Here is a 15,530-nt window from a genome sequence, read left to right as displayed (position 1 = left end):
GGTACACTGCAGCCCTGCACCAATGATTTTGGGGAGAGCACCAGTGGTGGGAAAAGCAGTGGGGCAGGGATGGGCACCCTCTCTGACTGTTAAAGGTAACTCCCCAGTTCCAAACCAGCTCGAATGCCAGCATTCTAAACCAATTCAGCTCTCCAGAAAAGGAGTGCTGAGCCGGTTTGTGCACATCCCTATAAGGGATACCAAAGGATAGATAGTAACTAATTCAGAGAAGATCAAACAGAGATGGAAGGAGGATACTGAAAATCTGTACAGCAAGGATGTCAACATCCAAGATACTCTAGAAGATATTCCCTACTTGCATAAACCGCTAGTACGGGAAGATGAAGTTACAACAGCACACCGGTCATTACCAAGTTGGAAGGCTACAGGAATTGATGGAATAGCTACAGAAATATGGCAGGCAACAGAAGAAGAATCAGTCAAGGCTCTAACCAAACTATGCCAGCAAACCTGGAGAACAACACAGTGGCCAACACATTGGAAGACGTCAGTCTACATACCCATACCAAAGAAAGGAGACTTAACAGATTGGGCAAATCATCACACAATATCCTTAATTTCACATGCTTGCAAAATAATGCTCAGGATCATCCAATGCAAACTAGAGCCTTACATTGAAAGGGAAAAGCTAGATGTTCAAGCTGGTTTCAGAAAAGGCTGAGGAAGAAGAGGCATCATTGCTGATGCATGCTGGATAATTGAGAAAGCCATAGAATACTAAAAAGAAGTCATTATGTTCTTTGTTGACTACAGAAAAGCCTTTGATTGCATTGGCCATGTTAAGTTGTGGAATATCCTTAGGAAAATGCGCATCTCAGAACATCTCACTGTTCTTATGAAAAACCTATACACAGGACAAGAAGCCACAGTCCAGAGGGAACATGGTGAAAAAGACTGATTCCAGAACGACAAAGGAAGACAAGTCTGTATACGTTCTCCTTATTTGTTCAACTTATATGCTGAACATATAGTGAGAGAAGCTGGATTAAAAGAAGATGACCTTGGTTTTAAAGTTGGAAGAAGAAACATCAATAACTTGCGCTACGCTGATGACACCACTCTGATAGCTGAGAATGCAGATGATCTGCAGGCTCTAGTAATTCAAGTCAAGGAGCACAGTGAGATGTCTTGGAAAGGATATTTAGATGCTGTGATGTGTCTATACCTACAATGATTAGAATCGTTTGTACAATGGTATTTCCCGTGACACTCAATGGATCTGAAAGCTGGACTTTGAAGAAGCAAGACAGAAAAAGTATTGATGCTTTTGAACTTTGGTGCTGGAGAAAACTTTTGAGGATACCAAGGACAGCCAGGAAAACAAAACAAAAAATGGATCATAGAACAAATCAATCTAGAATTTTCACTCGAAGCACAAATGACCAGGCTCAAACTATCGTACTTTGGACACATTCTATGAAAACCCAACTCCCTTGAGAAGTCTATAATTCTAGGGAAAGTTGAAAGAAAGAGAAGAAGAGGATGACCAGCAGCAAGGTGAATGGACTCGATTACAACAGCAATGAATGCACCACTGAGAGTCCTTAAAGGTCAAGTTGAAGACCTTAAAGGTCAAGTTGAAGACAGATAATCCTGGAGACTATCTATGTGGTGGCTAAGAGTCGATGCCAATTTGACGGCATTTAAACAATCAATCAATCATTTAGCATGTATACAATAAAGGAGGAAAGGTACCATCAATTTCAGAAGGATACCAGAATGGCAAACAATTAACATCAAAGAAGCTATAAAGGGGAAGAGGGGGAAGAAGAGCAGAGCTGGTCTTGCGGTAGCAAACATGACTTGTCGCCTTGGCTAAGCAGGGTCCACCCTGGATGCATATGAATGGGAGACTAGAAGTGTGAGCACTGTAAGATATTCCCCTCAGGGGATGGGGCCGCTCTGGGAAGAGCATCTAGGTTTCAAGTTCCTTCCCTGGCTTCTCCAAGATAGGGCTGAGAGAGATTCCTGCCTGCAACCTTGGAGAAGCCACTGCCAGTCTATGAAGACAATACTGAGCTAGATAGACCAATGGTCTGACTCAGTATATGGCAGCTTCCTATGTTCCTTCAGAAATTGGAAAAGAACAGAAAGGAACATAAACTCTGGCAAAAGAAATGCAAGATAACAATAAGGGAGACAAAAAGAGAATTTGAAGGACATTTAGCTAAAAGCATCAAGGGGAATAACAAAAACTTTTAAAGATAAATCATAAACAGGAAAACTACCAGGGAGGGTGTTGGTCCATTAGATGAGGAGGGAGTGAAAGGGATTATTAAGGAGGATATGGAGATTGCAGAGAAGCTAAATGAGTTATTTGCACCTGTCTTCACAGCATAGGATACTGAGCATATACCTGTCCCTGAACAGAGTTTCTTAGGGACAGAGGCTAAAGAACTGAGTCAGACAGAGGTGACAAGAGCCAATGTTCTAAAGTGTTTTTAAAAAAATTAAAAATTAACAAATTACCAGGACTAGATGGCATCCACCCAAGAGTCCTTAAAGAATTCAAATGTGAAATTGCCAACCTTCTTGTAAAAATATGAAACTTATCCCTACAATCAGGCTCTGTACCAGAGGACTGGGAAGTAGCAAATGTAACACCAATTTTCAAAAATGGATCTGAGGGGAACTGAGAAATTACAGGTCAGTTAACCTAAGATCTCTGTGGGGAAATTGATGGAAACCATTAAAGATAAAATTGTTAAACATATAGAACAGGTCTTGCTGAAGGAGAACCAACATGGCTTCTGCGAAGGTAAATCTTGTCTCATTAACCATTTGGAGTTATTTGAGAATGTCAACAGGCATGTGGATAAAGGTGATCCCATTGATATAGTACATCTGGACTTTCAAAAAGCTTTTGACAAAGTTCCTCATCAAAGACCCTTGAGAAAACTTGGCAGTCATGGAATAAGGGGACAGGCTCATGTGTGGATTGGTAACTAGTTGAAGGACAGGAAACAGAGGGTAGATATAAATGGACAGTTCTCTAAATGGACGGAAGTGAGAAGTGGGGTCGCCCAGGGATTGTTACTGGGACTGGTGCTTTTAAATTTATTCATAAATGATCTAGAAGTCGGGGTAAGTAGCAAGGTAACAAAATTTGCAAATGACATCAAACTATTTAGGGTATAGTGAAATCCAAAACAGATTGTGAAGAGCTCCAAAAGGATGTCTCCAAACTGGGGGAGTGGTCAACAAAATGGCAGAGTGGTTCAATGTAAACAAGTGTAAAGTGATGCATATTGGAACAAAAGACCAAAATTAACATGTACGCTGATGGAGTCTGAGCAGTCAGTGACTGACCAGGAGAGGGGTTTTTTTTCCCTTTAATAACTTTTTATTCAAATTTTCACAACATAAGATACACACATGCACACACAAAAAGAAAAAAAGGAAAAAGGAAAGAAAAAAACACCCCAAAAAAGACAAGAGGACTTCCATCTCATCATTAGAACAAGTATCAGTTACAATACCCAAGTCTTGCCTGTAATTTAATCATTCTCCCCCCGTTAAATCATACGGAAGTCAGCTCTAGGACATGTAAAAAACATTTTTGTTAGCACTCAAAAGCCTGATATAAATCCATTTTATAATATGTTTTTAGGTAAATAAGAAGAGGGTCCCACTCCCTTTTAAATGCTTCAAATTTATTTCTTAATAATGCTGTTAGCTTTGCCATTTCTGCCAACTCTAACACTTTGAGTATCCAATCCTCTTTACTCGGGCAATGGATGTCTTTCCATTTGTATGCAAATGTCAATCTTGCTGCTGCTGTCAGATACATAAAGAGGATCCAGTATTTCCTAGGCAATGAGCTATTATCAATGCCTAACAGTATTGTTACTGGGCTCTTAGGGAAAGTCATTTTAAACACTTTCTGAAGCTCATTGTATATTAAATCCCAATAGCGTTTAGACTTATTACAAGTCCACTATAAATGTATATAGGAACCCTCCTCTTTTTTACACTTTCAACATTTGTTTGACATGTTCTTGTACATTAAAGCCAGCTTCTTAGGAATTAGATGCCATCTGTACATCATCTTAAGATTATTTTCCTTTAAATTAGAACAGGCAATGTATTTCATGTCTTCTATCCATAGTTTTTCCCATTTCTCCAAGTCTATATTGTAACCAAAATCCTGAGCCCATTTAATCATTGAAGTTTTCACTACTTCAGTTATTGTTTCTTCCAATAATAACAGATCATACATCCTAGAAACTAGTTTGTCTTCCTTGTCACACAACTGTTGTTCAAATGCTGACTTTGATTGATTAAGATCCTTTTTACAATCTTGCTTGAATAAGGCACTAATCTGGTGATACTGAAAGCAAGAAATATTCCAATCCTGCATAAGATCTAGTTTTTTAAGTTTGTATTTTGCACCTTGGGGAACAAGCAGTTGTCGATACGTAGGCCATATCTGCTGCATATTTTTCTGTTTTCTAGATATAACTTCCAGTGGAGATACCCAAAGTGGAATTTTTGGTTCTAACACAAGTTTGTTTTTCATCCAACCAATCTTGGGGTCATGGCGGACAGCTCGTTGAAAGTGTTGCCACAATGTGCGGCAACTGTGAAAAGGGCCAATTCCATGTTTGGAATCATTAGAAAGGTGACTGAAAATAAAAATGCTGATATCATAATGCCCTTGTAAAAATCTATGGTGTGGCCTCATTTGGAGTACTGTGTACAGTTTTGGTCACCATACCTTAGAAAGGACATTACAGAACTAGAAAAGGTGCAGAAGATGGCAACGAAGATTATTAGGTGCATAAAGCACCTTCCTTATGACGGGCTTTTTCATTTAGAAAAAAACTAAAATCACCGGGGACTTTTAGTTTAGAAAAAGTAGCTGAGGGCTAACATAATAGTGGTCTATAACTTTATGCATGGTGTGCAGTAGAGAGAGAAATCTTTCTCCCTCTCACATAACAATAGAACCAGGGGGTCATTCCATGTAACTGATTCCCAGGAAATTTATGGCCAACAAGTACTTTTTCACACAAAATATAATTAACCTATGAAATTTTCTGCCACAAGATATGGTGACAGCCACCAGCCTGGATGGCTTTAAGAAGGGTATAGAAAAAATCATGGAGGACACGTCTATCAATGGATACTAGTCTGAGCGGTATAGACCATTTCCATCCTAAGAGGCAAGATTCCTCCAAACACCAATTGCAGAGGAGTAACAGTAGGAGAGAGGGCATACCAGCAGCTCTTGCCTTTGGGCTTTCCAGAGGCATATGGTAGGCCACTGGCTGAAACCAGATGGTGGACTAGATAGGCCTTGGACCTTATCCAGCAAGGCTGTTCTTATATATATATTTTCTTTCACTATAATTTTAATTGATAATTACCATCTTCAAATTCATGAACTTTTCGTTGTTTAACACCAAATGCAGTAGTTGTCAGAGCATCATCTGTAAGAACAGGATGCACCATGCATAGGTGGAGGATGGAAATGAGATGGCTCCATCGTGAGCCAGCATGGTGTAGTGGTTAGAGTGTTGGACTAGGACCGGGGAGACCCGAGTTCAAATCCCCATTCAGCCATGAAACTAGCTGGGTGACTCTGGGCCAGTCACTTCTCTCTCAGCCTAACCTACTTCACAGGGTTGTTGTGAAAGAGAAACTAAAGTATGTAGTACACCGCTCTGGGCTCCTTGGAGGAAGAGCGGGATATAAATGTAATAATAATAATAATTATTATTATTATAAAACATGCTGCTCAAATGTCCCTAAGCAGCACTACAACTGTACTAAATTTGATCCAAATTGGTCCAGGCATTGCAAAATTGTTAGGGGAAGCACACACACAACTACAATCTTGAAATGGGTTCTGGAATTAATTCATGGGGTATCAAGGTTTAAGGTCCTGTATAATTTTTTCATGTGTACCAAGTTTTTTGCAAACCAGTTAGGCGATTCACAAGCCCACTTCCATCTCAAAAGATCATACAGCCATCATGTTGAATTGGGGAGGATGACATCATCAGAAAATACACGGTTGAGGTGTCCCTATGTGGTACTACAACTGTACTAAATTTGGTAAAAATTGGTCCAGGCATTGAAAAGTTTTTACAGACACACCCAGCAAAGTGATCTCATAAGACTACTTTCTATGAGGAAAGTACGCTAAAAATAAAACTACATGCTTCACATTGCAATTGCATCCATTTAATAATTAATCCCACTTGTTGGTCATTTGCAACATTTGAATATGTGAAAACTAATGTAATAGAAAACATCTGTCCCTTTCAAATGTGATGTTGACACATTCTAAAGCTATTGCACTACACAGTACCGTTAAAGACTCGAGAATCATGCCCTTCTGTAATACAATCTGGTGATCTGACAACATTGACCTCATCATGTATGATGAAGTTTTGGCTGCATTTCAAGTTCTGGGTAAAAAAGCATCAAACGCTACTTGTTTGTAAACTTCATGTAAAAATGTGTGCCTATTCATTATTAAAGAAGCTCCAAAGCGAACACATTCTTGATCTGAAATGCTGCAAAGTACATAACACATTACTCAGCGCAATGTTTTCATTTACATATCATCAGAATCTTATACAATAAATCAGCCATGACAAGGCAACACCATATTCCTGAGTAAATTTTGTTTTAAAAAGCTGTTGCAATTAGAAAAGGTGGGGAGGAATGATAGCATCTTATTTTATGTTAAGTTTTCAAGAATCCAAAGGCACAAACTCTGTATTTCATAAGAGAACATTATTTTTGAAAAATTGTATGCTGCCCTATGGTCAACAACATATTTTTAAAAATACAATAAAAAAATAAACAGTGGCTGACATGCCACGCAGGCTTATGAGGTCTGTCACCACAAGCAGCTAGGTAACAAACTGAGCACAAGGCCTGCTTCACAGTGCTGGGCAGGTTGAGGGAGAGGGGAAGCTATTTTTGTTTCTCTCCCCTCCCCGCAAAAGCACTTTTGCCTCCAGGAATATGTCTGTGACGGCTGCACAGCTCTCATAGACATATTCCTGGACTTCTGTGTGGCTTTGTGAGGAGGGGAGAGAAGTGAAATTCACTTTCCCTTCCCCTCCACCACCCAGTTCAAGTTCAAGCTCAGGTGAGACAGAAGGAAAGGTGTGGGGAATGGGGAAGAGAAACATCATCTATATCTGAATGCAGTCTTTGTTTATTTATGAAAAACAAGCAAATTTATGCAAAGCAAGCAAAACAATTGGCACCACATACCCTTGTAGTTCTTGCATACAGCATGCAGCACACAATTTCCTTGTCCACATATTCCATTATAAGGCAAACAGATCCCTTTTGAAACATTCCACAGATAGCACATTGGATTTTCACAGGGTATTGATTCTATCAAGTGTGGACAAGCAGCAGAAGTGCCTGTGGGTTCCACAACAATGTGTCTTTTCCTCATTTTGAAACCTAGGACAAAAGAAGCAAGATAGCTGAGTTTCATCCCAAAAAATGAATAAATAAGATACATACATTTGTGCATTGACTCCCCAACTACATTTGGTATGGGCACATATTAAGAGTTTTTAGAAATGGAAAACAAATTATCTAATGTTTGCAATTCATTTATCTTCAGCTAGCAGTGCCATTAGTTCTAAATCTTTGCCATAAAGGGTTTATTATTATTCAAGACATCCCAAGTCACTGAATTTGTACCTAAAGCATACTATCTAATACCAGAAGAGGATTTGTATTTCACTAAGGAGCTTTCATGTTGCTTTTTCCTCCTGCTCAATCAATTCTGATTCACTCTTGCACTTCCTGATTCTCAACACAACACATGGTTTTGTCCAAACTGAGCAAACTCTGATTGTAACAAACCAGAGAATGCCTGAAAATGAGAACTGTAAATCACACTTTGATTGTGGCTTTCATTCTGTCTTGGAGGCATACTACTTGGAGGTAAGCAACAAGAAGTTCAAAAGAGACTCAAAATATATATAGTGAAGAGGGAACTTGTGAGCCCAGAGTGTATTTGTGTAACACCAAACATTGATGTGACATGACATCTGAGCAGAGCCATAGCCAGCTATGTGGGCACTCGCTGTAGGTGTGCATTTCTCCAGGGTTCATTCACACTATGGCTGAGCTACAGATTGAGAGTCAGTCACTTCTGCCACCTGAATAATGCCTGACTCATTGATCTTTAACTGAAAAATGCTGAAGTTCAAATAAGCCCTAGCAGTGACTAGGGTAAAGTGTGTTGTCAGCAGTCAAGTCAATTGATCCAATCACTTCAATGACTTGGAGCCTAAGCTCCTATTGGAAGCTGAAGAATTAATATTTATCATATAGCAGACTACTAGATAATAAATTGTTTTCTTATTTGGTAATCTGCTTTAGAATGGAGGCAACAAGATCTGATTATTATTCATATTTAGGCTTCTTTTAAACTTATTTTAACTAAACTTATGCATTAAAAATTAAAAATATCCAGAAAGAATACAAAAGTAATTAATAACTGAATATATATTTTTGTTACTACAATGTACATGTTACTGAAAGCAGATGATAATCCAGAGCTAGAAAGACATGTGGCTATATATAACCATATGTAACCATAACACTAATGCAAACTAGTCTTCCATTTGCAAAATTACATTCCCCTTGTGCAAAGGGGGACGTGGGGCAATTTTGCCCAATTTCCTGTCTCCCTATGACCTCCCATATCTGCTCCTGTGGACTGGGAGACCCTAAGGAGCAGATTTTCAGGAGGTGCCAGAAAGAAAGAGGAAATAAATGAAAATGCTCCTACCACCCCTTGCACAAGTGGGACATATTTCTGCAAATGGAAGATTAATGCAGCCCAGATTATATAATTCAAATTATACTCTTGCAGGTTCACTTTGGCCTGTACTGTAGACATTAGTAAGTGATCAGCAGAAACCAGCAGTCCCGGCCACGATGGGCTTGGCAGTTCATTAAAAATGCAGCATGTCTTGGTTAATTATAAATTAAAAGTCAAACAAAGAACTGCAGTTATGGATTTGTCTCATTGAGTTTCAAGCTGGTATAAGTTGTCACTACAGTAAACCACCTCCCACAAAACAACAAACTGATGGAAATGAGTCAGAATGGACCTTTTCTCCCTTGGGTTTCTTGGCAGTTTTCATGAACACAAGGGCCCCATGCCAGCCAGGAGGAAACCACACACTCAGCAGGACACGGAATACTGCACAGTTGAGAAGCAGGGGGAGCAGGAGAAAGGCAAAGCTTGTTCTCAACAGGTCTGGTCACTTCAGAAAGAGGAAAAAAAGACAACACTCATATTATACCTTCAAATGAGTCAGGGTTCCAGAATGTAGTATACAGTAACCTATTCGACCATCAACAATTAAGGAAAAGAAACTTAGAACCCAAGGTGACAGTGATAGCAGAACCCTCAACAATTAGTGTCATTGCTGCAATTCAGAATTGTATCTGAGAACGATTTAAATTAATAGAATTTCATATTCCATTTTATCAGAGTTCACAGAACATGCTGATTAAAAAAACACAGCTATTTCACTGTAAGAGGTCCTCACTACATCTGTAACCTATAAATCTATAATTCCAGATTTTACTGCAAATAGACAATTGCTTCACAGCTCAATCTTATTACTTCTATCCATATTTCAGGAGCACCTGCTCTATGAGCAGAATAGGAATAATGGTTCATGTGAACTGGAACTGCTCTCATCATCATCAGCTGTTTTATAACTCAGCTACAGTACTAGAAGTTGATGACTGGAAGGCTCAACAAGGTGTGAAAGAGAAAATCCAGCATCGCCGCCACCAGCAGCTGATATACTATACCTAGAAACCCACTTTCTCAACACCGTACACACAACCATTTTGAGGCTGAATTAAGTTTAGAGACCTTGAAAGAGTTTGGGAGGTGAGGGCGACAGAGTGTTTTATATAGGTGAACTGAACTTTTTAAACTGAGAACAAAAGGACAGGCATGACACCAATAAATAAATTTGGGGCTATGAAGAGAAGAAAGAGCCTCAATGGCTGGCTGGTGGGTAAATCAAATTTATAGAGAGTCAAAATTTGGTGCCTACATAGACCAAGAAATTACAGGTACTACAAATATCTCCTCCTAAACATTTAGATTTTTTTTAAAAAAAAAGTTGTTGGGAAAACAGGAAATTTTAAATTTCTACATTATACATTAAGAAGAACATTATTCATTGTTTTCTATAGAGATGTTACATTCCTATAGGGGGCATTTTTTTCAAGGTGCAGGTGGGTTTTCTGGGGGATATGGGAATTTTGATAAAAACTGAAATATATGCTTTTTTTTTTTTTAGTGCCCATTAAAGGTCTAAAGTCACATTGTTTCTTTAGGAGTATTTATTATGTATAACATACATTGCTTATAACATTGACCATGTTTGGTATACTATATTACATTTAGAAGTATAGTTTATACAGACAATTAGCCCAAATGAAGTAATTTACTTTTAAACACAAGTTTGGGGTGGTATAGAAATATTTTAAATAAATAAATGTTATTTAATTTTTGTTCCAAATGGACTGAAATCTGCTAAACTCCAAGGAAACCAGCATCTCTGTAAGCCAGTTTCTTCTGTTTTCAACAGCAACTTTTTGCCTGCTTCTTATAAACTGTCAAAAAATGCCGAAGAGATGCAAGCAAAAAGTTGGTGTTGAAAAGCGGGGGGGAGGGATGGCTTACATACAATGCAGTGCCCCACCAATTGGCAAATGAGGCGAGCATTCCGTATGTCCCCCAACCACATCCTCATTTCTACCAAGCTTTCAGTGATACCGTCACTAACGGTTGTGCCAATGCTGCAGTGATGAGCCTCTCTTTATTGTATCACTATCAACAGTTTCTGCTTCTTCTTATCCTACATTATTATCATTTTAATGTCTTGTGAAAACTGAATTGCCTGGATTGAGACAAGCCTCTCTACCTTTTCACATGTTCATTTATTTCTTGATCTGATATATTTCCAAACATAGACCAATTTCTTTCACATGCTGCAGAAGATGGAAGAATCTGAACAGGGGTGTTGCTGTAATTGAGTGGTTGGGTCAAAGAACCCGGTAGGGATGTGCACGAACCGGTCTGGAGGCCATGTTGGAGGCTTCCGAACCGGTTTGGAGCCGGAGAAACGCTGCCGCCCCAAAAACTTTGCTTAAAACTACAGCACCGGAGGGGGAAGAGCGGCGGGAGGGGTAAGTTCTACCCCCGCCCTTAAAGGTAGACCCCCCCTCGGTGCCAGTCCGGACTGGTCCGGACCATGCACATCCCTAGAACCCGGGCCCCCCAGCTCCTGAAGGCCGCCTAGCTACACACACAACTTTCTTCATTATCTCCCTCACTCTGAGAGGCCACCGGGGAGAGGGGTTAACACAGCCCCCTCTTCCCTAGCTACACCCCTATATCTGAAGCAAGCAAGAAGCTTGAGGGAGTAAAGGCCAGAACACCTTTCCTTACATTAATATATTTGAATACCTTTTCTTAAATATTTTATTCATTATACCAAGGAAAACATTTCATCATCATCCCCCCCCCCCTTCAACTTTTTGGGGGAAAACAAAAAAGTGCTGGGTTTTTCTGGGGTATTTCCAGGTCCCCAGATATCAAAATATTCTTTAAAAAAAATAATAATAATCAAAAGTTTTGCCAAGTGATGCAAAGTTTTGTGACTGCACAGGATTTTCAGTACTGTGGACACTCTCCCCCCCCCCAATTTCAAAGGTAGCTTTTGTTCTGTGCATCTTTACACAGCTTCACTCAGGATTTGTACAGTGTTAGGGTTAGAAGATGCATAATGCTTTGATTTTTTGAGCTTCATGTTCATGTACAGAATTCCACAAACACGAATGCATAGGATTTTTCATTAATGTGGTTCAAGTTGAAATGAGAAATGCTAAGAATCATCTGGAGTTCAATTTTTTTTTTAAACTCACAGACCAAATTCACAAACAACTTGTTCCTCAGGCACTCGTAGTAGGATATGACTCCATAATCAAAAGGCAATTACTAAAATTTAATTCAAAACTAATGAAACATTCAGATGAAAAAGACTGCTTCTGAATTTTGTTTTTTAGAAACAATATTGCCTTTGACATATTCATTTAGGGACTACTCCAAGTTGGCAGAAATCCAATTCACCTTACTTCTAAAGTAAATAGACCTTTTCTACAGGTTCTAAAAGTCAAACGGCAGAAAGAGCAAGATAAATATTAGCCCATTTTAACCATCAAGCTATTCTCTTTCAAACAGCCTCATGCATTTCTTAATATGCCCTTCAGCATTACGCTTTACAAAATAATTTATCATTCTAGTAATTCAGTGGCAAACAAGCAAGCAAATCAGGCTCGATGCATTTTGTCATCACAAACCGATACAGTTTCAACTAAAAGAAAGCAATATTAGCCATGTCGCTGACGCCATGGCGCTTGTTTTGACACAGTTTTGCAATGCCTTTTGGCAGCAATACATTTATTTCAGGGTACACCAGCCACATAACTATAATATATAACACTAATTCTCTGAATAAGAAAACTAGGCAATCATTTGTCAGTGAACGTATTTCAGAAATAAAAATAAACATGAGAAAAGAAAGAAATGGAACATATTAGACTAACAAACCTACATTCTAATAATACTGGGTAAATATTATTTTTATGTATCAGCCAGATATTGTTTATTATTAGAACATAAGAACATAAGAACAGCCCTGCTGGATCAGGCCCAAGGCCCATCTAGTCCAGCATCCTGTTTCGCACAGTGGCCCACTGTGTTTACGGAGCAGAAGTTTGTCTACAGGCTAGGAGTGTGCAAGTCAGCTCTATTCGAACCATGGTTCAGATTGAACCAGCCCAGTTCAGGTGGTCCAAATTTTAACCAGCCTGGCCCCTCAAGGGGGGGTGCAAGTCTGAGTTTGAACTGGACTGGCCTCGGTTCTAAGAACCAGTTTGTGGGCTGATTCGGGGGTATACTTGTAAAGGGGAATCCAGTGAGGATTCCCCTTTACAAGTAAAGGGCATTCCCTAACCTAAAGGCAGTGGGCGGTGAGGGGAGAGGTGAGAGGATGTTTGTACCTTTAGAAGATCATGACAGAGAGACATCGGAGGTGGTGGGGGCAGTGATGGGGGCTTCTCCAAGCCCACCCCCCAGCCTCCTTAATGACAGCCAAGGCCAGCTGAAGCCCAGTTCGGGCCTCCATGCACACGCAGAGGCTGTGGTCATGACCTCTGTGCATGCATGGAGGTCATGTGCCTGCCATCTCCAATGTCTCTCTGTCTTCCTCCATAGCCTTTGATGTCTCTTTGCTGCAGCTCCTAAAGGTACAAACAGTACCCTTTCTCTTGCCTCTCCCCCGCCCCGGCCTTTAGGTTAGGGAATGCCCTTTGCTTGTAAAGGGGAATCATAGCCTGATTCCCCTTTACAAGTATACCCCCAAACCGGCCCACAAACTGGTTCAGCCCAATTTGATGGCCAAACTGGACTGGACCCGATTCGGCCAAACCCAAGACAGGACTGGGTTGGTAAAATCCAGTCCGGATTCAAACCGAACTGGCAAAACCGATTCCGTGCACACCCCTACTATAGACCTGAGAGATCTATAAGAACTAGCCTCAATCACATCTAGTTGCTGTGAAATATAAAACATTTTATAGAAGGAACACAGTCTTGCAAACCACTGAATGAAAAGATCTACTAAAACCCAGGGCTCTTTCACTTCACTAACAGAACATGGGCCACATCAGAGCAGTCCATGCTGTATCTTGAACCAGCTGAAGGAATACACTACTATACCCAATCTAGGTTCCTTGGAATGCAGGAGCCTGGTGTGGTCATGCAAAAAACTCTTCTGCTCATGGGAAGTGACCCACTTCATTTAAGTGGAAGAGGAAGCCTGATCTCAGTGGGACATCTTTTGTCCATATGAATATTCAAACGTTCTGGTTTATTCCCCAGCCCTGACCTAGACTCAGTCCAAATGTATCCAATTTAGTAAGTTCCTACCAATGTGTTCACTCCACTTTCAGATTATCTGAATCCTCATTTACTATTCCTACACATTATTGTGGCTTATTTATTGTTTAAATGTGTGAGGCTCCTTTATTGAAAATTCTTGTTCTATTTTTCCCAAGTAACAATTCCGTTCAATTAAACATGTGACATTGTTCCTTCAGTTCCTATACTGGCTTTCTGTACACACCTTGATCTACTACAAGCTCCTCACTCTTACATTCAACATTCTCCATGGCCGTGATCCCCCACCTTCCTCTACTTATAAACTTACATATCCCTGCCTGTGATCCTCTTTGATCCTCTATGTCTACACAAAGATCCCCTGTGTCCTGAAACACTACCATTTCTCATTTGCTGCTCCTTATGCCTGGAATTAGTTCCAGAATACCTGCTGCATTATGCCACTTCTTTCTTCCTTCAAATCCCTCTTCAAAACTCACCTTTCCCATAAAGTCTTGATGCAGTCCTTCAGCTCCATACCCCACTATAACTAAGCATAACTGTGTGTAAATCAATGTATATATTCTTTCCAAGAGCTTTGCTCATTTCCCTTCCTTTCCTCCTCTTCATTGAACTTTAGACTGTAAATCCATTGGAGGAATCCATATATATGAAAATAACAACAAATTGTGTATTTCTATACACTGAATATTCAATCAATTACAACTGCAGATTCCTATATTAGCATTATGACGAACTGATAAACTAAATTTTGGGGGGGAAATGGTGCTAATTTTCCTTTGGTTTTCACCTGTATGTTTGATAGAAGAGAGTGAACTGGGCAGTATGGAATCACCAGATATTACTTACATAAGGGAGCTAATAAGGAAAATTAACTGAACTACCATCCTGGATCAGTAAGTTTTGACTATTTACTGTATATCTTTAAACTCTAATGTTGATGGAGGCAACATTAAGAAGCTGAAGGTCATATGCAAATATATACATCTTTTACTGGCAGACATTGCTATATTTTTCACTCTCCTAGAATATAAATTATCCTTTTTCATGGATCTCTGACTTCATATCTTCTGGACTGGAAAAGAATCAGCAGTTTGAACAAATTTAAACAAGAATGGAGAGTTTTCCAACATTTACAACAGAGATTTTGAATGTATGTAACAAAACGGGAACTTCAAGATAGATTGTCCTTCAAGATGACTATTGGATTTGACTTCTCTTTAGTCAATATTAAGTTCTCAGGGCAATGCATCTTTATATCCAGCAGAAGAAAAGTCAATAGATGTCTAATATTTGGGTGAATGCAACAAAATGAATTGTTACCTGACTTCAAGGTAGGAAGATTATTAATTTATTATACAATCTGCTATTGTGGATTATCAAAAAAATACAGAATACGGTCTGGTCCACAACCCTCTTAAACTGTTGTGCTGTAGCTGCAAGAATACTCGCTTAAGTAGCTTGTGAAACACATTATTATGTCCTGTTTTTCAGAACAATTATAAATTTGTTGGGAAACCCACCA

At 39.5% G+C, this 15,530-nt stretch overlaps 1 protein-coding gene across 10 annotated transcripts in view; it reads right to left on the bottom strand.

The window, feature by feature from the left end:
* THSD7B (thrombospondin type 1 domain containing 7B) overlaps positions 1 to 15,530 on the bottom strand; it is a 690,438-nt gene that overhangs the window by 369,678 nt on the left and 305,230 nt on the right. For all 10 annotated transcript variants that reach the window (XM_053254956.1, XM_053254972.1, XM_053254939.1 and 7 more), the window contains 2 exons: positions 9,126 to 9,281; positions 7,258 to 7,455 (listed from right to left, as the gene is read on the bottom strand). In XM_053254956.1, the coding sequence (XP_053110931.1) occupies positions 7,258 to 7,455; positions 9,126 to 9,281 (354 nt within the window). The remainder of the gene's footprint in view (positions 1 to 7,257; positions 7,456 to 9,125; positions 9,282 to 15,530) is intronic.

This window comes from Hemicordylus capensis, chromosome 1 (genome assembly GCF_027244095.1).
Source record: "Hemicordylus capensis ecotype Gifberg chromosome 1, rHemCap1.1.pri, whole genome shotgun sequence".
Classification (NCBI taxonomy): domain Eukaryota; kingdom Metazoa; phylum Chordata; class Lepidosauria; order Squamata; family Cordylidae; genus Hemicordylus; species Hemicordylus capensis.
Note: the sequence above shows the minus strand (reverse complement) of the source record. Positions and strands in the feature narration are given on the sequence as shown.